Source organism: Hibiscus syriacus, unplaced genomic scaffold (assembly GCF_006381635.1).
Source record: "Hibiscus syriacus cultivar Baekdansim isolate YM2019G1 unplaced genomic scaffold, ASM638163v2 tig00002338_pilon, whole genome shotgun sequence".
NCBI classification, from domain to species: domain Eukaryota; kingdom Viridiplantae; phylum Streptophyta; class Magnoliopsida; order Malvales; family Malvaceae; genus Hibiscus; species Hibiscus syriacus.
Genome location: NW_024061926.1, coordinates 1,547,892 through 1,574,117, shown reverse-complemented (window position 1 = coordinate 1,574,117; position 26,226 = coordinate 1,547,892). Strand labels below are relative to the sequence as shown.

At 33.4% G+C, this 26,226-nt stretch overlaps 3 protein-coding genes across 6 annotated transcripts; 2 read left to right on the top strand and 1 right to left on the bottom strand.

Annotated features, from left to right (window-relative positions):
• Positions 1-1,448: 1,448 nt before the first annotated feature.
• On the bottom strand, positions 1,449-22,351 carry LOC120145334 (transcription factor MAMYB-like). Its single transcript, XM_039159204.1, has 2 exons — positions 21,369-22,351; positions 1,449-1,469 (listed from the first exon to the last, which is right to left on the bottom strand). The coding sequence occupies exons 1-2, from the start codon at positions 22,287-22,289 to the stop codon at positions 1,461-1,463; spliced, it is 930 nt and encodes a 309-aa protein (XP_039015135.1). The 5' UTR covers positions 22,290-22,351; the 3' UTR covers positions 1,449-1,460.
• LOC120145316 (nuclear intron maturase 2, mitochondrial-like) lies at positions 10,808-19,458 on the top strand. Of its 2 annotated transcripts, none has more exons than XM_039159197.1 (2): positions 10,808-13,260; positions 19,380-19,458. In XM_039159197.1, the coding sequence occupies exon 1, from the start codon at positions 11,057-11,059 to the stop codon at positions 13,229-13,231; it is 2,175 nt and encodes a 724-aa protein (XP_039015128.1). In that variant the 5' UTR covers positions 10,808-11,056; the 3' UTR covers positions 13,232-13,260; positions 19,380-19,458. The 2 variants fall into 2 exon arrangements, with proteins under 2 accessions (XP_039015128.1, XP_039015131.1); XM_039159200.1 differs by lacking the exon at positions 19,380-19,458 and adding an exon at positions 13,502-13,680.
• Positions 17,857-20,040, top strand: LOC120145344 (vacuolar protein sorting-associated protein 55 homolog). Of its 3 annotated transcripts, none has more exons than XM_039159208.1 (5): positions 17,857-18,042; positions 18,677-18,794; positions 18,893-18,932; positions 19,380-19,464; positions 19,586-20,040. In XM_039159208.1, the coding sequence occupies exons 2-5, from the start codon at positions 18,693-18,695 to the stop codon at positions 19,779-19,781; spliced, it is 423 nt and encodes a 140-aa protein (XP_039015139.1). In that variant the 5' UTR covers positions 17,857-18,042; positions 18,677-18,692; the 3' UTR covers positions 19,782-20,040. The 3 variants fall into 3 exon arrangements, with proteins under 3 accessions (XP_039015139.1, XP_039015146.1, XP_039015142.1); XM_039159215.1 differs by lacking the exon at positions 17,857-18,042 and adding an exon at positions 18,258-18,350; XM_039159211.1 differs by lacking the exon at positions 17,857-18,042 and having other exon boundaries at positions 18,501-18,794.
• Positions 22,352-26,226: the final 3,875 nt, after the last annotated feature.

The following is a 26,226-nucleotide window of genomic DNA, read 5'->3' as shown; positions in this document are numbered from 1 at the left end:
CAAACAAGATTGACGGCATCAGAATGAATTGATCCTTGGTTTGATGACCCTTAAACACTTATTTGGGCCTTTTTATCCCTTTCTTTCGTAACCATAAGCCATGGCCTACGTTACGTACCTGAAAAGTCCATTCTAATCATACATGGGTTCTAAGTAAAAGATGATATCTTTAGAATTCATTCCGCCTTCCAAGATTGATTTTTATTTGCAAAAATTAGTTTTAAAATCTTTAATGCATGATATGAAAAATGATAAAGGTGGGTTCAAGATATGAATTTTTAAATAACATCTTGAAACCAAAGGAGGATTCGAGTTGAAAACCTGAAAAGGCGGCTCGAATATGAATGGTGCAACAACGACATAAGAGACGATCTTAAGCTCTTAATAAAGCACCACACATCTCAAAAACGTTCCTGAGATTCTGGAAACGAGAAGCATCTCTACAAGATGAGCATAACAACCATTTCTTCAAGTTAGTGGAAGCCCGAAGCGACATACTGAACCAACTTGAAAGAACCTACTTTACCAAATCAACCTACACCTCAAATCAGTCAATAATTTTGACACTTGCCATAGGACTATGATTTTTGAATGATTTAAAAGTGTAGTGATTTATTTGATATTCATTAAACTCCTTGTTTATGATTCGATTATATTGTGAACCTGAAAGGGGTAATACTTTGCAAAATTCTTTCATTCTTCAATAAAGAAAGGAGAAAAAACATTTTCAAACAGTACAGTCTCAAATGAGGAAGGTCCTTAAAGCAATTGTTGCTTATTCTACCTTGTTGTAGAAAAAGAATGAACGAAGCCAGAATAATGAAGCACTTCACATTTTGAAGGCAAGTGGTCCAAGAAGCCAGAAAGTCTGGAGAATTGAACTTGTGACACTCTCCTATGACATTATTAGCAGCTCATCAAGAAAGATCGTTTATCTCATACTGAGGGCAATAAGGATCACCAGACAGATTATTTTCTCCAACCATCAATTCATGTTCTCTAGAAGATTACATTATAGAACCATGAGCAAGTCACTACTGCACTCTGGTATACCGTGATGCTGGTTCAAGTCTTGATACATCATTGCTACTTCTTCTATGCCGATCACTTTCTTTGTCAAGATGATACCCATTATGTCCTTCAGAAGATTGCTGAATTTGAATTGAGGACTTAGGGCACAGAATAAGATATTGGAACAGATTCTACACTTGTATGCTGTACAGGATTCCAAAAGTTGAGATAACCAGTTTTACCATTAACTAAACCTTTCCATAGTTAAGGAAGAGTGAGATATGGCAGTGTGTATTTTGGAGCAGCAGAAGAGACAGCTGTCGTAGCAGTCATTATAAGAAAATGCACCAACAAAATCTTCTAGTTAATCATGATGATGTTTATGCTTCCGGTAAGATTGTTACACGGGATGCTACCGACAACAAGGTCGAATCCGCCAAATCTATTCATCAATTGCTCCAACCGATCACCATTCAGTTCTTGCACCTCTGTTTTCAAAGATATACTAAGACAGTAGAAGGCGATCTTTGCAGCACTGATTCCAGCAAAAGAAACAAGACATTGATATCACTGGGAAACATGTCTCTAAACAGATCCTTATGTATGGTTTTTAAGGAAACCTAGAAATATTTCCACCTCATCAGGTTCAAGTGGAGCAACTTTATTCCTTCCAACCCATACTAGATTCCATTTTCAGCACTCATTAAGAACATACTTCTGGACACTCTAAGGTGGCTCATTGTCATAAGCTTCAAGAACCTTACAGATCCTTTCTGTTAATTTGGCACTTCCTGTACATGTTTATAAACAGTTCAACTTTGTTTTTGGATTCCAAGAAGGCCATCATTTCTTTGTCAATGGAAAAGCATCAGGACATGGAGGAAGCAGAATAAGAAAAATTTGTTCTTAATTAGCAGATTATGAATATAGCCTATTTTCAGTGTGACAGCATGAAAATGCTTCGAATCTACAAATTCTGGCTTTACATCGAATAAGTACTGTGATATCCCAGTCCAAACATTAATGGAACAAATGAATGTGCTCATAGCATCTTCTGGAAGTGTTCTTTGAGTTATCTGATCTGGTTTGGCAAAACCAATCATTGAATTTGGAAGATGAATGTGCTCATAGCATCTTCTGGAAGTGTTCTTTGAGTTATCTGATCTGGTTTGGCAAAACCAATCATTGAATTTAGAAGATGAATTTGTTCATAGCATCTTCTGGAAGTGTTCTTTGAGTTATCTAATCTGGTTGGACAGAACCAATCATTGAATTTGGAAGATGAATTTGCTCATAGTAGAATAGGAGACTCAATAGCATCTTCTGGAAGTGTTCTTTGAGTTATCTAATCTGGTTGGACAGAACCAATCATTGAATTTGGAAGATGAATTTGCTCATAGTAGAAATAAGGAGACTCAATAGCATCTTCTGGAAGTGTTCTTTGAGTTATCTGATCTGATTCGGTAGGAACCCCAGAACCGATCATTGGAATTAAAAGATGAACTGCATGATCGTCTTCATTAAGAAGCTTCTTTTCAAGCTTCTTTTGCTTATTCCTTTCCCAAAATCATAGCACAAGTTTCGCCTTTCTTGTTATTGGGATCATCACATAATGGCTTCCCATCTTTTACCGGAAGAAGTGCGTCATCCTTAGTCATTTGAGCAGCACATATAAAATCTATCAATTTTGCAATTGATGAATCTGGACCACATTTCTCCAGGGCTATTGAAGTTTCAGCCTCTGAGAATCCCATTTTCGTCAAGTATAACAGTTTATTCTCCTCATCAGAATCAGAATTCATGATTTCCTCGATATCAGAAGAACTATCAATATCTGTGAAATCATCCTGAAAGATTGCTTCATAATCAGATGAGTAGTTATCAGAATCAACATGTTGCATGGGTGCGGACTTTTCAAGAACCTGTACCACTGTAAATGATCACCTCACTCAGAAGAGACACATATCTGAGACATTTCTGTCAGAATGATTGAGCACTTTAAACTTTGTGACAATATGAAGAGAATTCCTCCAGTTACTTGACAACACGGCTGTTTAGTGACACCAGAATGAGAGTATTCAAGATAAACAGATTTAGGGCACGAATAAAGCCGCAAATACCCACCACAGTGCATTGTCAAAATTGGACCTAGTGGGGATCATGATATTCAAGTTAAACAGACGTTGAGAGTGATCAGAAGCAAAATGTTGGGGCATCTTGAAAGCCATTTTAACCAGAGATAGAATATGGGGTATTTTTGAAGGCTCACAACAATATGAATATTTGGGCATTCTTGGAGGCTCATCTCAACAAAAAGTAATGTTGAGCATACTTTTAACATCTGTATCAGCAAATATTGGGGCATTTTAAAGCTCACTTCAGACAGATCCATGTGGGGTATTTTGAAGACTCAGATTAACAAGAAGCAAATATTGGGGCATGCTGAAAACCCTTTCAATCAGAATCAGGACTGTTGATGCATTTTAGACACTTGTATTAGCCAATGTTGGGGCATGCTGAAGGCCCACAATATCCTGTGTCGAGATCATTGATTTGAACAAATATTTCTAATGAGACAAAGATATGAAGAATGAAAATGATGAAACAGTGACAGTTGAGCTGACTACACATAATTGCTTCGTTCATCAGGCAGTTGCATTAGGGTCCTGTTGTTGAACAAATATTTATTCAGCAAGTATGATTTCAAATACCAATCTTCTTAAAACCATGTGTCACATGATAGCGTGATCTTTGTTAAGCTACATCATAGTTGCATGAATAAAATGATCCCCAAGAGGCTACTCAATCCAGGGTTCAGTTCCTCAGATCTCAGCTTTGAATTTTGCATTCTCTGTATCAGTGATAATTGAAAATATTTCTTTGAGATTTCTGGCAGTTAGTTTCAACCATACTGTTGGATTATGAAGTTGTTTTTCACATCAGTTTTTACTTGCTTGATGACATTCTTCTGAGACTTGACTCACTTACATTACTGTTATTCCCGTTGTTACTGGGTCATTATTGCTAGCCAGGCAGAACTGAGTTTTTATCTATTTTGGGTTATCATGTGCGTTTTATCCCCAGCAGCAAGAATTTCATGAACCTCTTTCTGTACATAAATCCTATAGCGGATGTGTTTCTACTTCCTACAATTCTCATTATGAAGAAAACGTGATCAGTATCACATTTGTCTTTGCCCGAGATGATATCAAGATCAGTTAGTGTCTCCTATTCAATTCAACACTAGCATATCTTGTGAATTTGACCAACTTTTTGGTCATATCAACATTACACTTGAATCCCCATTGAGTTTTGTTCTCAAGTGGTCTTATGACATCATACAAAACTTTGAACACCATGAAAAGAGCTTCAATGATTGAGAAATCTTAGCAGAAACCACAAGAAAGAATGAATGTGTTGTCAAATATTTTATATCCAAGCAGAAGCCACATGAGATGATAATGTGTTATCAAATGTTTTACGACCCAGTGATTATGATGTTGAACCAATGTTGTGATCATATGGTTTCCATTTTTGATCCAAGATGAAGTTTGTCTTTTTCAACTTCAAGATTATAAGATGAGATATGATGAAGATTTCTTTCCGCAGATGGAGAGCTGAAATTTTAACCACAAGAAACTAGTTAAACGACAAGTTGTTGTTAAGCATCTCGACATGATATGGTCCAAGTTGCCTTATTCGAGATCTGATTATATGTGGAGACATGAAAAAATTTGGAATAAATCTTCCTTGTGATGTGTTTCAAGAGTCAAATCAGAACAGACTCAACTCTCCTAATTAAACCCTGCTGAGTCAAACATATCTACATCTACATTCTTTAAAGATGATAGATTCCCTTTTTAAAGATGACAGATTCTCTTTCAAAGATGAAAGCTTTATCGGATTTCTGCACAACTCCAAGCAAAGAAAGTTGGTTTTATCCAAGACAAAATGGGGCATCAGGGTCATAGTTCTGACTACGACAAGAGTTCCACTAATGAAACAATTCTTTTGAGACTTTCATGAAGCGAAGAAGACATAAAGATACAAGTTGATCAGATGGTTCTTCAGAAATGCAAGCTTGATAGCATAAGTTGCTACACTGATATCCAGATGTGACCCTGGCAATAAATGATGAAGTGGAGGAAAACCGAGTTTACCATTTTGAAGTTAAACGAAGATTGCATCAACATTCATGCATCATATTTAGACATTTGCAAAATATGAGCATTTTCATTCATTTTATCCATGTTGAATATTTGACAGGAATTTCAAAGATTTTAGCAAAGTTCAAATCCATCATTCAATGGATCAACATTCCAGGTCGAGTTCATAATGAGAAGAACTCATCTGAAGAAGGAAGAAGAAGTTCATAATGAGAAGAACTTGTTCAACTTTTTGCTTAAATTCATCATTTGATGGATCATCATTACCAGTTAGAGTTCATAATGAGAAGAACTCATTTGAAGAAGAAGAACTTGTTCAACTTTTTGCTTAAATTCATCACCCGGTGGATCAGCAGTGTCAGTTAGAGTTCATAATGAGAAGAACTCATCTGAAGAGGAAGAAGAAATTCATAATGAGAAGAATTTGTTCAACCTTTTCCCTGAATTCATTACTTGATGAATTATTTTTTCCAGAGGAAGTTCATAATGAGAAGAACTTATCTGAAGAGGAAGAAGAAGTTCATAATGAGAAGAACTTGTTTAACCTTTTGCTCGAATTCATCACTTGATGGATTAACATTTCCAGAGAAAGTTCATAATGAGAAGAACTCATTTGAAGAGGAAGAAGAAATTCATAATGAGAAGAATTTGTTCAACCTTTTCCCTGAATTCATCACTTGATGAATTATTTTTTCCAGAGAAAGTTCATAATGAGAAGAACTTATCTGAAGAGGAAGAAGAAGTTCATAATGAGAAGAACTTGTTTAACCTTTTGCTCGAATTCATCACTTGATGGATTAACATTTCCAGAGAAAGTTCATAATGAGAAGAACTTATCTGAAGAGGAAGAAGAAATTCATAATGAGAAGAATTTGTTTAACCTTTTGCCTGAATTCATCACTTGATGGATTAACTTTTCCAGAGAAAGTTCATAATGAGAAGAACTCATATGAAGAAGGAAGAAGAAATTCATAATGAGAAGAATTTGTTCAACCTTTTGCTCAAATCCATTATTTGATGGATTAACATTGCCAGGTAGAGTTCATAATGAGAAGAACTTGTCATCTGAAGAAGAAGAAATTCATAATGAGAAGAATTTTTTCAACCTTTTGCTCAAATCCATCACTTGATGGATCAGCTTTTCCAGAAAAGTTCATAATGAGAAGAACTCATCTGAAGAAGAAGAAGTTCACAATGAGAAGAGCTTGTTCAACCTTTTACATAATTTTATCACAGAAGCAAATAGATTAGCATCAACATTTTCAGAGAAAGTTCATAATGAGAAGAACTCATCTGAAGAAGGAAGAAGAAGTTCATAATGAGAAGAGCTTGTTCAACCTTTGTTTGATTCTATCACAGAATGAGATAGATCAGTATCAGCATTTCCATAAAAAGTTCATAATAAGAAGAACTCATCTGAAGAAGGAGAGAATTTGTTCAACTTTTGCTAGATTACATCACAGAAGAAGATAAATTGTCATCCCCGGCGAAAAAGTTCATAATGAGAAGAACTCATCTGAAGAAGAAGAAGTTCGTAATGAGAAGAACTTATTCAACACTTTGCATGACTCTATCACAGAAGGAGATAGATCAGCACCAACATTGCCAGAATGAGATAAATTGTCAATCCCAGTGGAAGAATTCATAATGAGAAGAATTCATCCTAAGTGAGCAAAAAGTTCATAAGGAGAAGAACTTATAGCTCAGAAGTTTAAACATTTCAAGCTAAAAATGGTGTTTTATGTCTTTGCTCCATTCCTGTTCCACAGTAACGAGCAAAGAGGGGCAGCTGTAATCACCATTTTTACCTCTCCATTCCAGCAACTCCACGTTGCAGCTACAAACAGCCTCCAGCAAGCCGGGACAGCAGCCCATCCACGCAGCAATTTCCAGCAGCCGCAGCAGCCCCTCCACGCAGCATTTCCAGTAGCTTCCAGTGACAGCTGCCCCTCCACGTTGAAGCTATAGGGTGAGTCACCACCATAGTTTGGTGACTCACCGAACTCCCCCTTATTACCCGGTCCATGGAAAGCTTTGTGGTGGCTATAAAAGCCACCACCGAGCATGCAAAAAAAAGAAAAGAGGAAGGAACGGAGCGAGCAAGAAAAGAAAAAAGGAGAGCAATCAAACAGAAAAAAATAATAATAAAATAGAGTGAAGATACCGAGCAACTTACCTTCGTCGGAGCATCCAAATCACCGGAAAACCACCAAAAAAACCGAAGGTAAAGATTTAGATCTACGGAGTTTGGGGTTTTTTTTAGAACAAGAGGAGCCGGAATCGGATTTAGAAATAAAAGAGGATTTTTTGGGTAATTTTGTAAAATTCCGACCACCGTGGACGGTGGCCGGCGACGATGACCGGCCGGTCACCGGTATTCTTCCGGTGAGGGAGCTCTAGAGAGAAGCTAGAGCTTCTCTCTCTAAGAAAGAGAAGCAAATGGAGAGAAATGATAATTTAGGCCAATTTTGGCCTATTTATACCCTTACCAAAACGACGTAGTTTTGGTGAGGGCCTCTGTGTAATTTCCCGCATGGGAAAACCATACGCATTATCCTCCTGATTTGATAGACTTATATTTTAGTCACTAAATTAAGTTTTCGAGCATTTTAATGTTGTTCCTGAAAAAAAAAAAAAAAAAAAAAAGAGGAGAGAAAAGAAAAAAGAGAGACAGAACCGGAAAAAAACAGAGAAATAGAAAAAATACTAACCAACGATCTCAGCCAAAAATCCCATAAACAGAAACAAAAAAAGAAGGAAAAAGGAAGAAGAGAACTTACCGAGGAAGCCCCGACTACCAGATCTCACCGGAATCTTCGAAACAACGAAGGTACTTTTGTAGATTCGCTCCGATTGGGAGCCTTTTAGGAAGAAATAACACCGGAACCGTCCTTAGGACGGTCCGATCTATATATTAGTGTAAAAATCTTTTTTTTCGGCCACCGGATGCGGTGGCCGGCGGTGATGGTCACGGCGACAGACGGTTGCCGTCCGGTGACCGGCTTCCCTCCGATGAGGGAAGCTAGAGAGAGGGCAGAGAGAAATTTGTTCTCTCTCAGTTAGAGAGAGAACAGAAATGATAAAATGAAGCTGGCCCTTCGGGCCAGCCGGTTTTTTGGACATATAGTCCTTCCCGAACGACGTCGTTTCGGGAAGGACTATGCGCGTAATTACAAAATAGTTAAATCCCGTCCGTAGTCCTCCTAACTTGTAAATTTTATATTTTGGTCACTAAACTGAATTTATAATAATTTTAATTCAGTCTTTGAATTTTAATTTTGTTCATTTTAGTCCTTTTTATTAAAATAATATATTTAGGATAAATGACAAATTTAATCCCTTAATTTTAATAAATAATATTTTAATCCTTAGTTTATATTTTAATTTAATTTATTATAAAATTCGAATTTTAGATAATTTTATTTTGGTCACTAAATTATTAAATTAGAAAATAAAATATTTAAACCCTATAATTTCAATTAATTAGTAATTAGTAATTAGTTTTATTTTTATAATTTAGTTATTCATTTTATATGTCTTCATTTATTTTATTGTTTTTTAAATATATTGTTTTAGTAATATTTTTATTTTATTATATTGTTAAATATTTTTTATATATTCATAAATATACTTATAATAAATAGTATTTTTTTTAAACATTTATTTTTTAATAACGAAGAAAAGGACAGTCTTAATACAACTGGATGTCCTATTCTGATATTTAAATTAATATTTATCAATATCAAAGAAAAGAGCTGTCTTAAGGCACCTAGAAGTTCTTTTCGGATATTTTTAAATAAATAAATATTTTTTATATAATTTTGAAATAATAGGATTATAAATTAAATATATTTTTAAATTTTAATAATAGAGACAATTTATAATTAAAAAGTACCAATTTTGGGCGTTGTAGGGGTGCTAATCCTTCCCTAAACGTAACCGACCACGAATCCCTTTTTATTATTAAAAAGAACGAATTTTTGGTTATAAACGCAGATCAGTTCATTTTTTTAATTGATGTTTTCTTAAAACTCTTTTAAAAAAATAATTTTTAGGTATTCGACCTACCTGACCCAAAAGGCCGATGGCGACTCTCAAATTATTTTCAAAACCATTTATTCACATCAATTTTCTCGCCAAATAAATATTTCGTGCCCGGACGAAAACCGGTTACGACAGCAATAACTCTTACAACCCAGTTTACTCCATTGACCCCCCTGACTTTGCTTAAAAATCTAGTGTCTCATCCTATTATACCAACTAGTTGTTAGTCATAACCAGAGATGGACCGAAGGAGAGACAGGTAGGGGCAGTTGCCCCTGAAATTTTCAAATTATCATATATTTTAAAAAAATTTATCTATTTTTTATTGATAGTCTATTTTCGCCCCTAAAATTTTATAAATCTATCCCTTCTAAATTTTTATAAGTTTACTTTTTAAAATAAAATCTTGCGTTTATCCCTTATCGTAACTCTTATGTTTAAGCCATCATCATATTTATTACCAACGTTAAGTTTTATTTATATTCTTTTACTTTTTTAATTTAATATAATCTCTCAATTAAAAGAGAAAAAAATTTCTAGATAAAGTGAGATAATCAAAGAAAAAAACATAATTAAAAACTCATGTCACATATTATGTATTGACGTAAAAAATTCTGAAGATGCAAATAAAATATTTTAAAATTATTTTGACATAAAAAACACTTGATATAAAAAATAGGGTAAATTTTGTGTTTAGTACTCAAAGTATCATTTGTGTTCTATTTTGTTCACTCAACTATTTCAAAATCATAAATATATTATATTTTAGTTTCATTTTGATCACATACCATTAAAATTTTAATGGTGATGCTAACGTGTCACCATAAAATAATGCTACATCAACATTGATTTTTTTTAAAAAGCCATTTCAGTAGTTCTATTAATTTTTTAACAGTAGATCATCAAAATAAAATCAAAACGTAAAATTAGGCATGATTTTAAAAACATAATACTTGAGTGACTAAAACGCAATAAAAGTAATAGACGAGGCACAAAAGTGTAGTTAACCCAAAAAATAATTGAGAAAGAATTTTTTTTCTAGATAAAATTAGATAATATTAAAAAAACTCATGTCGCATATTGTGTATTGACGTAAAAAAAATTGAAGATGAAAATAAAATATTCTAAAATTATTTTGACATAAACACTAACACTTTAAATAAAGAAATAGGATAAATTATATGTTTAGTACTCCTAGTATCACTTTTGTTCCTTTTTGATCACACAGTTATTTTTTGTTTCAAAAGTTATACCTAATATTACGTTTTAGTTTCATTTTAGTTACCTACTATTAAAAAATTAATAGTAATACTGACGTATTACCATAAGATAATGTCACATCATCATTAAAAATTTTAAATATGTCATGTTGGCATTTTAATCTTTTAACGACGGATGATCAAAATGAAACAAAAACGTAATGTTAGGTATGATTTTGAAAAGAATAATACTTGAGTGACTAAAACACAACAAAAGTAATATTTTAGGTACTAAATATATAGTTTACCCAAAATATAATTGAACAATAATTTTTCAAATAAGGCTGTATCCAACAGAATTGTTTATTTATGGTAAGGCCCAAAAAGAAGGTTGCATTTGCAGTCTGCCAACGTTTAGCGAGGGTTTTACTCTGTTTCAAGGCGTCTTAGCCGACAGCAGAAGAGAATAAGGGTTTTTGTTTTAGGGTTCTTCAATTGTTTCACGTAAGAACTCATTTTTCTTGTCAATTTTTCATTTTCACTTTTATCGATTCACTGTATGATTTATTGTTAATAGTTGCTTAACTAGTAAATCTACGAATGACATGAGTTAGTAGTTTAGTTCATTATCCCCAAATGCATCGAAGAATCACTGTTTTCACCCTTCAAGTTCTCAGAAATCCCCCTATTATCCCCTCCCAGAAAAACCCATTTTACTCCCAGTTTATTCCCTTTGCCCGTGGAGCAAATGAGTTAGCTTCTTTTCGATTTTTTTCCTTCTCTCCGGTGCACCGACGTGTACCTGATCCCGATGACCCTGCAAATCTGATGAAAGAAGATGGTGTGTCAGTTTGTTCTCAGATGTGGATTGAGAATTTTAGAGAACCCGATAGGTTGGTTTCCAATTTGACCTCGTATCTTCGGAGATTCGAATTGTGGGTATTGGCTTATCAGAAAATTTGTGCTGATGAAATAGGATCATATGTGCCTCGCAGTTCGATTACTAGGTCTGCATTGGATGATTTGTTAGCTTTGAGAAATGCCGTTCTTGATAATAGGTTTAAGTGGGGTGCCAGGCTGGATTTCTTTATAAAATCACCTAAAGACAAGACGGATTATGAATCTTTATCCAAGAGGAAGATTAAGGCGATCTTAACGACTACTCAACCTGCATCGTTTCAAGACAAGTTAGTGCAGGAGGTTTTGTTTATGATTCTGGAACCGATATATGAGGCTCGGTTCTCACACAAGTCATTTGCCTTTAGGCCTGGGAGGAATGCTCATACAGTATTGAGGGTGATCAGGAGAAATTTTGCTGGTTATTTATGGTATATAAAGGGCGATTTAAGTGTGATTTTAGATGGATTGAAGGTGGGGTTGGTGATAAGTGCTTTGATGAGGGACGTGAGGGATAAGAAGATTATTGATTTAATCAAGCTGGCACTAGTCACACCTGTGATAACTAGTCCCGTAGATGGAGAGGAAAAGAAGAAAAAGAAAAAGAGGAAGTATCAGAAGAAGAAGGTGTTGGCTGAGGATGAGCCAAAGCCCGATCCTTACTGGTTGGAGACTTTTTTCGGTTTCGCACCAGAGGAGGCAGAGAAACTTCCTTCATGGGGGCATTGTGGAATTCTTAGTCCTCTTTTAGCTAATATATGTCTCGATGAATTGGACCGGTGGATGGAAGGTAAGATTAAGGATTTCTATTGTCCATCCAAGAGTGATGTTATATGGAATAGTCCTGAAGGGGAAGCAGAACAGGGGAACACATCTTGGCCAGAATTTGTTCCAACTAGTGGGCCAGATAAGACGCGGAAGATGGACTATACGCTATGGAGGTCATATTTGATTGGTATCCGTGGACCAAGGGCAGATGCAGCAACACTGAGGAAACAGTTAATCGAGTTTTGTGATCAGAAGTATATGATAAAGCTTGATAACGATAGCCTCCCAATTGAACACATAACCAAAGGTATAATGTTTCTTGACCATGTATTGTGTCGGAGAGTGGTGTATCCCACTCTTCGGTATACTGCAACTGGTGGTAAAATTATTAGTGAGAAAGGTGTTGGCACCCTTTTGTCTGTCACAGCAAGCTTGAAACAATGCATCAAGCAATTTAGGAAGTTAAACTTTCTTAAGGGTGATAGGGAACCAGACCCACAACCATGTTTTAGGATGTTTCATGCTACTCAAGCTCACACCAATGCTCAGATGAACAAGTTCTTGTCGACAATGGTTGAGTGGTATAGATATGCTGACAATCGGAAAAAAGTTGTTAATTTTTGCTCCTATATCATTAGGGGTTCCCTGGCAAAGCTCTATGCTGCAAAGTACAAGCTTCGTTCACGAGCAAAAGTTTACAAAATTGGTGCAAGAAATCTGAGCCGACCTCTGAAGGAGAGGAAAGGACAGTCTCCGGAGTACCAGAATCTGCTGAGAATGGGCCTTGCTGAGTCAATTGACGGCCTTCAGTATACCAGAATGTCTCTCATTCCCGAGGCTGATTATACACCCTTCCCTAGCAATTGGAAGCCTGACCATGAGAAGGCATTAATTGAATATATAAGGCTTGATGATCCAAAAACTCTGGAAGAGCAAAGGAGTTGCATTTGTGAGCAGGGACTCGTTTCACCGCAGGACTACATATCTATGCTAGTGTGGAACTACAAGAGAAATGCAATTGTGATGGATCAGCTTTCCCTGGTCAAAAGTGCTATTAATAGTACAAAAGGAGATCATGAGAACTATGATACTGAGATCAAAGATGAGGAGGTATCTGAAGAAGGGCTTCACGCATCACAGATTTAAGACAGATTTTGTAACCAGTGCAAATCTTGGTTAGTGTTGCATATCTTTGTTAATTAACCAGCTTTTGCATAGTTCATCTCGAACTGTTTCATATTATTCTTTGATATGATACCTTGTGTATGATGTGTTAGGCATGTGCCCTGTACAATAGTTGGTGGCCTATGCTGACTGGCAATTGAACGTGAAGCTTATAAGCATTTACTTCCTCTCAAATGAATTTTGTTAGTTCATTTAATCATATGCTGACATGCTGCATTGGTGTTGTGGTAGTAATGTATGTCCTTCCAATGCCTTTGATGTTCTTTGCTGGCCCTGATGGTTGTGCTCTTTTTTCGGAATCTGACTGTAGGTAACTTTTATTTGTCCTAAATTTGGCAGTAGACAAGGTTTTATCTTCCTTTTTTGTTATCTTCATCGTTCGATACTCTTTACTTTATTAGTAATGAATACGTGTAACCGTTGGGTGAATGCAACAAAGTTCATGACTGGAGTTACTGCAATTGGAAACATTGCTATACCAGCTATCTTAAAGCATGGTGGAGTTATTGGTTGGGGCGCATTGGTGATGGAGCTTTTATGATTAACAAGTTTTCTGAGTTCGCGGCCATCGTTTGCAGAGCTTGTGGTAGTGTCTTGTTATGACAGTGCATCAAGCTCACCTAACCCACAAGAGATTTCAGTAAATTCTAAACCCTGAAATTTCGTCATTTGTGAATAACAAGCTGTCTCTTTCTTCCCCTTCATTTATTAGTGGGGAAAAAGACGTTATGACCTCTTTTCTTAATTTCTTCTGGGTGACGACTTTTTTAAAAAAATGTGTAAGAAAAGGCAAAAGCAACATTCAGATACAACATGTATACGGCACAAATCAAGCCACCTACCTAGGTGGCTAAGGAAGAACGTTCGTTATGATTGAGAGATTTTTAAATAGATATTATCTTGTATCTCCATACAAATCAAAAATAAAATTTACGCTCTACATGGTTGAATATTAAATTATGATTCGATTTCGGAACATCTACACTCTACAACTGAGTTGATGATGTTGGAATTTTTAAGCACCCATACAACAGGGGAATCGACAACAAAGTGCTCAATCATTTGGATGTTTCAATTATCAATTCTTAATTATGATTAGAGGTGCACAAAAAATCCGAATATCTGATTTTGTGCAAAAAATATCCGAAATCGGATTTGAGAAAAATCGGTTTTTTTAAACCGGATTGGATATTTTAAAACTGGATAGTATAACCGGTTTGAGAAAAAAATTGGACGACCGGATTTTTTATCGGATTAAAAACCGGTTTGGAAAAAACCGGATAAAAAACCAATTTTTTATCCGGAAAAAAATTCGGTCTGGGGTTTAAAAAATTGGATGACCGGATTTTTTACCGGATTAAAAACCGGTTTTTTAAAAAAACCTGTTTTTTTAAACCGAAACCGATTACACCGGTTACATCATCCGGCCCTTCAAACCGGTTATGATCCGAACCGGTTTTTTTATAAACCAGTTTTTTGGCTTAGTGAGAAAACCAGATCGATTTTTATCCGATCCGGATCGAATTTAAATCCGGCTATGTGCATCTCTACTTATGATAACCGGATAAGTGTGTATATATCTATATACATGACCAATGATACTTTTAGTTAAAATATTAATTTGTATTTTAGAGTCTGTTTGTTTTATGAAAAATAAACTTCAAAAAATAAATTTCGTAGAATGAATTATATTTCCTAAAAAATAAATTTCGGAAATTATTTAACTTTGTTTGAATGATGATACACGTAAATCATTTTTCACTTGGTAAAATTTTTAGAAATTATTTATTATAAATATCAACTACAACAAATAATATTTATTTATTTATTAAAAATGATTAATATTAATATTTATTAAAATATTAGAACAATTTAATAAATAAAAATATTAAGATTATTATATTTATTAAAATATTTTTTATAAACTATATTAATTATTTATTGAAATAAGAATATATATTATTAATTATATTAATTACTTATTAAAATAAGAATATTATTATAATATTAAAAATTAGAATATTAAAAAATATTTTATTTTAAATTTTATTAATAAATATATTTTAAATATTTAATAATTTAATAATATTATTATAACAATAAAAATATAATATTGTATTATTAAAATTATTAATAATATGTTTAATAATTAATATTTTATTTAAATTGTATTAAGATAGTATATTAATAATAAATAATAAAATAATATTATTTCCAGTATTTTTCTTTGAAGATAACACTTTAAAAAAGCAACTCACGAAAAATCAATCTGTAACTTATCTTCCAAAAAATACAAAATAAATTATGTTGATAAAAAAAAATGAATTACCTTAACTATCTGTTTTCACCAACTAAACATTGAAAAATGAAAAATACATTTTTTTCAAAACCAATTATAATGAAACAAATAAACCCTTACTCGAAAACTTCATTTCAAACTTATTTGTTTTGCTAACGTAATATTATTCGGTTGAAAATGAATGTACAGTTAAAAGTAAAAGGGTAAAGTACACAAATGGTCCCCTAACTATAACATACTATTTTATTAAGTCTCTCGACTAGTAAAAGTTACAAAATGATCAACTGATTATAGAGTATGGTTTTGTTGAGTCATTTGACTATTAAAAGTTACAAAATGATCACTCGATTATTCATTATGTTCCAAACTCATAATTTTTTGTTAAAAAATTAACTGCAGTCTGAGTTGGACGTTAACCTACTGATTGATATATGATAAAATATGATTTCATAATCTCAAACAACTATCATATCTCAGCCATCATGTTCCACTCAGATAACCGTTAATTTTTTAACAAAAAAGGACGAGTTTAGAATATAATGAATAATAGGGTGATCATTTTGTGGCTTTTAATAGTCAAAATACTCGACAAAATAATACTCTATAGTTGAGGAACCATTTTGTAATATTTACTAATTGAGGGACTCAAATAAAATAGTATACTATAATCGGGAACCATTTGTGTACTTTATCCAAAGTAAAATTAGAATAATTTTTTTTGAAAAAAATAAACTTTGAGTTAATTGAATCTTAACTTGGTTTCTTAAGTTCGAGTGGAGTAAATTTTTACAACCCCGATATGTTAAAAATTTACAAAGATACCCTAGAATCCTAATCAATTTTAGAAAACATTAATTGCAATACTTGTATTGTACACAATATTTATCAAAATGATCATTTTGATCCTTATTTTTTTTTAGAGTATTTTAGCCCATAACGTTTCATTTTAAGGTAAAAATGTCATTATTTTACAGAATACTCACTTTGACCTTTATTCTTTTTTTTTAGAGTATTTTGTCCCTCAATATTTTATTTTAAGGTAAAAAATCTCTATTTTATATTGTTAATCGTATGTTAACTAACAATTTTTATCATAAAAAGTCTCTTTAACCCCAACGTGCTAAAAAAAGAATAGAAATAAAAATGACTATTTTGATAAACATTGAGGATTAATTTTAACCTTATACCTATAATAAACAAACAACTAATCCTTTCAAAAATAAAAGAAATAATTCCTCCCCACCAAAATGTTCAAAATAATCTTCAAACCTTCGGTAAGAAAGCAAATTTTCAATAAATTTACATAGAAAAATATAATATTCATAAAAGTTCTTAAAAACAATTCTTTTGTTTTTTTTTCTTATTTTGGGTTGAAAGAAATTTTTATATATATTCTGTCAATTTTATTTGTTATAACTTAAAAATCAATAAGATTATTAACAACTTGACAGGTTTAAACTTTGTAATTTTCTTAAAATAACTCCATTCAATCTAACCTTACTCGACTCAGTTTTAAAAATTTTAAACGGAATTTAACTGATAAAATAAGACTCGGCGGTACAATTAGGACTGTAAACGAGTATTGTTGAGTTCGACTCAAACCAAAATTTTAAAGCTAAACTTGAATCGATTCGAAAGCTCGTGAGCTTAAAATTATGAAGCTCAATTCAAACTTGAAATAAAAAATTGAAGCTCAACTCGATTCGGAAGCTCGTGAGCTTCAAATTTTCAAGCTTGACTCAAAACTAAAAATTGAAGCTCAACTCGAGCTCGAAAAAACTTAAATTCGAAATATTCTCATACTTAACTCGATTGAAACTCAAACTCGAGCTCGATTCAAGTTTGAACTCTATTTCGAACCTAAACCTTAAGTATATAAAGGTTAATATTATTAATAATTTAATTTAAAATGCTAAAGTTTTAATATATCATTATTTTCAAGTTTATCACGAGTTTTTCAAGTCGGATATCGAGTAGTTCGCTTAGATTCCTTAAGAATTCGAGTCGAGTTCAAATTCAAATCGAATTTATTTAATTTGAATATTAATTGAACTTTGACTGAATGATACTCGAATTGTTTTATCTCATTTACAGTCTTAGGTACCATTAACTCGGTGGAACTCTCACCCTTATCCTATTGAGACTTAATCCCAAATTTGGCAAGAGCAAGAAACCAAACTCAGAATTTAACCTTTTGCTCTCAGTTTTCTGTTTGTATTTGGTTAACATACCATCGACATTCCTTTTACTGCTTCATCTAAAATTCAATTAATTGAATATTATTGGAAGTATTTTGTTTTTTTTTTCTTTCTAAAATTATAATTGATTATTCTGTTCTGCAGCTGCATTCAGAAAATCATCCGATTTCTCTGGTAGATTCCCAGTGGGTACATTGCAGAACTCGGTAAAGTCAAAACCCAAAATTTCCCTCAATTTTTCATAATACACTGCCGATCCATATCAACCTCTCCTGGTAAAATTATTCAATCTATATATTTTTTTTCATGAATTTGTTATATTTTGCATCAACCGACCATCTGCAATTCAATTCATTTGCTCTTTTACATGAATATACTAATTTTGGAAGATTTTGAGCCTTTTGGGGATGAATTCAATTTTTGGGTATGTTAATTTCATGTTTATAGATGTCTCCTTTCCTGGGTTTTAATGAAATTTAACGAATGTAGTGTTTATCTTGTAAAGGGTATGACTTTCAAAAGAAATTAACGTAAGCTCCACTTCAGAAAAGAGATGAATAAATCCTCTGGTTTAAGCTCTTAAGTATTAAGAAATGAAAAGTCATACACTGATATATGAAACTGACTTGGTGGGTAATTTTGAAGGTTGTATGGGGAAAGGCCATAATCAATTTTTGTTAGGTTTCTAAACTAAGTCTTCTGAATTTACGATTGGTTTTCCTTTTTCCTTTTTTTCTTCAGAGTGCAGGAGAACTGTTGAACTAATTTATGCAAAGTTAATGGGTATAAAAACATGGTTGTTAAACCATAAATTTTCTGGTAGCTAAGGACTTTCTACTGTACTATGAGAATTGTTTAAGTTATTGTTTTCAGGGTTGGGGAGGGGAACTGATAACACATACATTTCAGGTATTCTACAGGTCTGATGATGGCTGACTTACTGGGTTATCTGCGCAACTGCTTACAGACACGAAAACTTGCAGTTTTGGCAATTTTAGTTTCAGGAGGAATTGTGTTGCAAATCTTGGTGAGTATTGCATTTCTCTGTTAATTAAATACCTTTTGCAATGTTTCCCTCAAAATGTTTCATATTATTTCTTTGATCTGATATGTTGTGTGTGTTAGGCATGTGCTCTGTACAATAATTGGTGGCCAATGCTGTCTGGTAAGTGAATGTGAAGCTTATAATCATGTTTTTCTGTTTCTAATCATTTACTTTTTCTCAAATGAATTTTGTTAGTTCATTTAATAAGGTTTAGATTTTAAAATTTCAACTCTGTAACTTTTCCATGGTTGCCTATTATTGATGGAATTAAGAGTTGCATGTCCCTGGACATATACCTCAAAAGCTAATGGTAGTATTTTGATTTAGAGGCATATCATTAAGACAATTGATCTTCAATCTACGAAGTAATGATCTTAAGTTTCAACTAAATTATCATCCGGGAACATGCATTATGCATATAGAAATTTGTCATCTGTACAGTTCTTTCGGGTTAATTTCTTTCTTGTTCTGTGACTCTACCCGTATTTTTTCAATGAGCTCACTTGTTTATTGCTTAAATCCATACTAGATATTTTCATATGCTGACATGCTGTATTGCTGTTGCAGTAATAATTTATGTCCTCCTTCCAATGCCTTTGATGTTTCTTGCTGGCTCCGACGGTTATTCTCTTTTATCTGAATCTGACAACGGGTAACATTTTTCCCCTTAAATTTGGAAGTATACAAGATTTTATCCTCTTTTTCAGTTATCATCATCATTTGACACTCAGTATTTTTTTCGTAATTTTATTTGTAATGAACACGACTAACAGTTGGGTGACTGCGACAAAGTTCTTGACCGGAGCTTCTGCAATTGGAAGCATTGCTGTACCAGCTATCCTAAAGCATGCTGGAGTTATTGGTTGGGGTGCATTGGTGATGGAACTTTCATCGTATTTCATATTTTTACTAGCCATTCTGGTTTATATTCGAATGAATGATGATGGTGATGATTACAATTTCTTCTGAAAGATGACAAGTTCAGTTCCCATCAGCAATCATGTGGAGCACAGTCAAAATTCATTCAAAGGAAGCTATCCTTTCCTGTTTTGGTAAGCTTCATTCCTCGTTTGTTCTTGTATAGTTCTTGGATCATATAATGAGTGTCATTATCGTCTTCGAACATTTGTTACACATAAGAAAAACAATCCTCTTTATGATAGAGTGATCATCATATGCTTGTTGTCTTAAGAAAACCTAGTTGTAGATCCCAGAATTTTCTTAATTTCATTCATCGTCAAAAGGCACCACGGAGTCGAGGAATGTTGGTTTGTTTATCTGCAGAACGTCCCAATGACAAGGTTCAAGCTCATCGAAACAGGGTAAAATACAGCTACTGTTAGTCTATTACCTTGCATGCAGTAGCAGCTACAAACCAGAATTCGAAGTCCGACACTTGGGGGGCTTGGCATTTAAACAGTGCCATTCATTCCCAGATCCTGTTTTGCGGCATCATTGGACTCGGGTTTGAGGTTTCGAGTTGCCAAAGAACCAAGAGTAAAGACCCGTGGTTGTCGACCAAGCTTTTTGACGCCTGAAGGGTTTTGGAGAAAGGAAATCTGGTGGATTTACTCAGAGCATGCTATTTACAAAGAGCAAAATGAATATTCGGAATAGCATACAATAAAATTATAGACTTAAAAGTCAAAGAAGGCCAAATCTGATAACCAATAAACCGATCCATAGCATATAAATGACAGAGATAAAGCGCACAAATAGTTTCTAATTATAAGATGTTATTTTGTTGAGTCATTTGACTATTAAAAATTATAAAATAATTTTTTGATTATAGATATTGTTTTATTGAATCCTTGTACTATTAAAAGCTATAAAGTAATCACTTGACTATTCATATGTTCTAAATTATCGTTTTTCATTAAAAATTAAAAGTCATCTAAGTTGAAAGTTAATCTAATAATTAAAATACGATAAAATTATATTTTAATGATGTATACTAGTACACCTGTTGTTTTCAAACACTGACTTGACGATATAATGTTTCAACACTGACTCGACAACATAATATAACTCAAATGGTCATCAATATTTTATCATATTTTAATCATCATGTTAATGTTTAATTTAATCTGTCGTTAATTTTTTAACCGAAAAAAACTAATTTAGAACATATAATAGTCAAAGTTAATATTTTATAATTTTTAATAGACGAATTTAACAAAATAACACCCTATAATCAGAAAATATTTTGTAAATCAAAAGTAATATATACAGTGGGGATCATTTGTGTATGTTATCCTAAACGATATAATCTATCAACATAAGACAATCTCAAAAACTGAAAAGAGTAAATCTTACTGCCAAAGACTAAGCCCGAAGTCAAAGGATCAAATTCATATAAAATATAAGAGTAATCTCATTGCCAAAGATGAAGCATGAAATCCATACATGTCAATAGAACAGAAAAGATTAGTAATCTCAATGCAAAAGGCTGCCAAAGATTAAGCCTGAAATCCGTATCAACGACAAATATAGTGAAATAAATCCTCTCAAAACATGTCAAAATTCTGAAAAGCACTTTCAATTTCCTCAGTTAGTAGCTTTTGAGCTCCTAAAATCCTTCTTCAACTCGGCAACTCTCTTCATACAAGCTGCCTTGGATTTCCCAGGCACAGCAGCAGCAATCTTCTCCCACCTCATGGCCACATCTTTAGGAAAAGCTTTCAAAGCATTAAGCAAAGCAATGTCTTCCACTGAATTCCACACAACTGCTCCACCACTGCGACTGTCTTCCTCGTTGATTCTCGTATCCAATGGCTTCCTGTTCTTCAAAAACTTAGCATATGAATCAGCATCATCCACCTTTTTCTCTCCCAATTCTTTTGCTTTCTTTATCACACTTTCCGTTTTATGTTTCCCGTTAAAGGCTGCAGCAATAGTCTCCCATCGACCCGGTTTCCCCACCGGATTCTTTGCCATTTGTTTCTTCAACATCTCCACATCTGCCTCACTCCATTCCTTTTCCCCTCCATCGGAATTACTCCCGAGATCTTCCTTTTTCGACAACCTATTTGAATCTTTACTTTTCACCATCTTTTGTGGAAACTCATTTGCGTCTTCAGCTAAAGAAGCACGACTTCCACTGGGTTCATCAACTTTAGCAGCCTTTGACCATCTCTGGGAAGATTTTTTCTTAGATTCAGGCTCGGGTTGAGGCTCTTGATCGATGGGATCGGGGATGATGGGTCCAACTCCAACGCGAATGTCACCGCCAGTGACGGAAGGAGGGGCGAAGGGGCCAACGAAGAGGGAGAGAGAGAGCCAAAAGAGGAGGGATTTGAAGGGCTCGGACTCAACGTAGAATAGGGATAGAGAGAGAAGAAGGGAAGAGATCGAGAGGGAAACGAAAAGCAAGAATTTTGAGGGTTTTTGTGGGATTTTTTCTTGGGATGGCGAAGAGGGTTGAGGCCGTGATTGGAAGAGGAATCTGGGTCTGGCGTCCTCGTCCAAAAACTCCATGATTTTCTGTAATTTTCACAGGCAACGGCGATGTGAGATGGCTATATAGGAGAGAAGGGCAATGTCCGACTTTCTATATTTATATTCTATTCCTTTTTCTTTTAAGGTAAAAATATGTAAATAGTTCCTTCATTATAAATTATATTTTGTTTCCCGACTATGAAAAGTTTTAAATTGATTACTCAACTTTAAAAAATAATACGTTAATTATAAAATTTACTTAATGAAAATTTATCTCTTTTCTTTTAAACATTATTATAATTTGGTCCTAATTTAATAACCATTATCATTTCAAAATTACATCAATTTATTCCATATTTTAACTCATTTTCATCTTTATCCTTTTTAATATCATTATCCACAATTCCGTCGATCGTCATTCCTTCATTGCCATCATCGGTTTTCTTCATTCTATAACTGCTAATGTCTCAAATTTTCATTTTTTAAAATTAGATAAACTAATTGAAAGGCTCAATTTTTTTTTGTTAAACTTGTATGTTGTTTAGTTTTGATTTGTAAATATTCAGTTGGGTTTAAAATATAGCATATCTGAGGAAACCAACATCAATATTGTTGTATCTTTGCCTAAGATCTTTCACGTTTCTCAAAGTCTTCGAACTAAGAGCTTATTCGGTAATAAGATTCTGAAAAAAGCATCTCTAATGACCTATGAGTAGTTATCATATCCCTACAACAAACACTAGTACTAATATTCACTATAAAACATATTGCCAAGACTAAGAGATAGGAGGAAATCTATATGGAACTACCTCACCCTCACTTAATTCTCTGTACCTTATCATGGAGACATAGAACATTAACATTGATCAAATACCATTCATTGACTGATTGTGGTTCTTTATCCAAATCAGAAGGGGTGAACCGTTTATAACTATCGTAACTCATTTGAACTCATAAAAAAATAGTACGGTGAACATGGAACATCTCATATTAGAAAATAATCAATCAAAATATACCCTTAGGGTGTGTTTGGTTCATGGGATGTAAGATTACCTTTGGGAATAACATTACTGAAATGTAACATTACCTGATGCATGACTGAGAATGTTATATTACCGTGTTTGGTTTGTTTGGTTAAATGAATAAGAGATTACTGGAACGCATATTTTACCAAATTGTCCTTGTTCTACATGTTTTAACAAGTGGAATTCTAAATATTTAAATGAAAATATTTATATAAAAAATCATCGAACATATATTGTTTTATTATTTTAAATTTATATACTTTATAATAAAATTTATATATAATTTTTTTATAAAATTTAAAAGATAAATGGGTAGAATAAAAGAGTAAATATATAATGTATTATTTTAATTATAAATAATATTAATTTTTACATTATTTATCTAAAAATATATTAAAATTTTATATCAACATTTAACTAAATAAGCATATGAAAATTTTAATAGATAAACCATTTTACTCCTACCAAAATGTAGGATGCTGCTCACTTATGCTCGATGTTTTTTGTTATTTCTTCCAGGGTTCTTTCTTCAAAAACCATCCACACTGTGTTATTCACTCAAGATGGAGTAAAAACAAAAGTCTCAATGTCTAATCTATAATTTTAGACTATTAGTTAGGGTATTTTTATATGCTTCTTTGGATTCCAATTGATCCCACTTTCAAACATGCATGCCTTTAACCATTAAAAAGCATGGGGTAGAGCCAAATGGGATAATGCTTGAAAATAGGGGAAACCAGTCACTTAAATTCCATCATAGAAAAAAAAAAGTTGAAAACAAAGTTGGAATGAGATAAGTTAACACGAAATGATCTCTCTAAACCAGAGAATGTTGGGAATATGCAAGTTGAATCTACACATTTAGAGACTAAACGGTTTAGAAAAGTGATACCTTGTTAAGAGCTCCACTCCGCTGAACTTAACGTTTCAAGACTAAGAATCAAGTTCATATTCATTACAAGAAATGAGGAATTGTTGAAAAGTTACCCATTAACTTCATTAACCGATCCATTTTCATGAATCTTATGGCACATAAGAAAATTACTATTGTTTGATGCCATAATAACATCTTGTACTTGTTTAAGGTTTTTCATGCCACCCTCAACTTGTTTGAGGTTTTCTTCCTCGCCTTCCTCTAAGTCTTTGATATTGCTTTCATTGCCATGTAAGAAAATGCTTGATTTCTTAATATTTTCTAACCACGTTCTTTTTCATCCTCATTATACATATGGTGATTCAATATGAAAAGAAAAAATTATGTTTTCACCTTTTCTCTTTCCACTTCATGCAAAAAGGTAGACTTTGTTGCTTTTAACTCTCTAGGTCAATCAAAAGTTACAACTTGAGCTTAAGCTTACAAAGGTCATGCGGTTTAGGCTAGAAAAATCGTGGGGGCTTGATATGCTTAGGCCCAGATTGTTACTATTAGGATCAGAGCATGTACCAGCATGATGTATTCTTCTGTACTATGAGGTTGTCTACAATTTGGGTAGTAGAAATGTCATCCTGCATATGATATGAATGTATGTGAACAGGTTAAACCCATATAACAGTTCGGCCAATGGATACTATCAGATTGAGCTTAAGCTACCGATGGCCACTTGGTTCATAACCACAAAGAAAATATGATATGTTCATAGCCTAAAACACCAACATAATAAAAGTAATTTATAATAACCTATGGAGATAAACACCTAACAAGTTCACAAAATAAGAATTACATAAACTAAATGCTAGAGACAAAATCTAATTTCGAAAGATAACTAATTAAAAGTTAAGGGCCCCAACAGCCTATAGCTTCATCACTCTTGCCATCTACATGTACCCACTGTGTTCCCTACTCTCATGTCCTAACAACCATAAACATCCTACTTGCTCGTAACTTTATGTTGAGTTAATAGATCGATGAATCGGCCAAGAGGGGGTGAATTGACAATAAAAATTTCGGTGGAAGCTTTTGCAGAAAATTGAAAATATTTGCCCAGAGATTTAGAGTGGTTTAACTTTCTCAACCAAAGTCTACATCCACTACCTTAGCTATCCACACTAAGGATTTTCCACAAATTCACTAATTTGTCTTTCTTTTGAGGACAAAGAGTAACCTTACAACTCCTTCAAGAATTATACCCAAATTCTTGAGAACACTCTCTCCCAAAGGGAATAATACAAATTTTGCAAACTTACAGATAAACCTCACAAGTCAAGATGTTTATACAATTCTAGAACAAAGAAAGAACACTCAAGAATGAATACAATTGAGTACAAAGGGTGTTCTTGAAAGCAAAATGAATATTGAATGGAAAATAGGCTTGAAATGCTCAAACAATAAGTTTAAAGCTTTCTCTTTGATTCTATCTCAATTATTGTTTCTTGTTATTAATCAATGACTCCTAAGCTTGTTTAAATACACCTTGGATCACTTCTGAACGTTGGGAATCATTGGTGAAGTCAATAGAGCCGTTATGGTGTGAATACCATTTAAAACATCTGTTGGGAGCGTAGGTGTATTGGTACACTGTCAAGGTGTATCGTTACACATAGTGTAAAATTCAAATATTTCGACCGTTGGTTGACCTGATGTATATGTACACTCAAGAGTGTATCGGTACCCAAATTACATTCAATGTTTCTCGGAGCTAGGAGTGTATCGGTACATCTGTTGTGTATCGATACCCAAATTACATTCGATGTTGGGGGTGTATCGATCATCCAAGAGTGTATCGATACCTCCATTTGTAAAAATCATTTTTGGCTCGATTAAGGTTCGAAATACTTTGTAAAAATTGTTTCAAAAATATTTTAAAACTAAAACACAATTTTACACTTAAGTAAGGATTAAAATTGACATTTGAAAGCTTGGAGTAATATTTTTTATATTCGAATAATTTACTCAAATATTAATTTTGAAATCGAATATAAAATCTTAAAATTCATTTGCACTTTATTTGTTA

Bases quoted from the DNA above. Each gene is read 5' to 3' on its own strand.
- LOC120145316 (XM_039159197.1), top strand. From the start codon at position 11,057: ATGCATCGAAGAATCACTGTTTTCACCCTTCAAGTTCTCAGAAATCCC.
- LOC120145344 (XM_039159208.1), top strand. From the start codon at position 18,693: ATGATGGCTGACTTACTGGGTTATCTGCGCAACTGCTTACAGACACGA. The intron at 18,795-18,892 runs GTGAGTATTGCA...TGTGTGTGTTAG, and splicing joins GAATTGTGTTGCAAATCTTG to GCATGTGCTCTGTACAATAA. The intron at 19,465-19,585 runs GTAACATTTTTC...CACGACTAACAG, and splicing joins TTATCTGAATCTGACAACGG to TTGGGTGACTGCGACAAAGT.
- LOC120145334 (XM_039159204.1), bottom strand. From the start codon at position 22,289: ATGGAGTTTTTGGACGAGGACGCCAGACCCAGATTCCTCTTCCAATCA.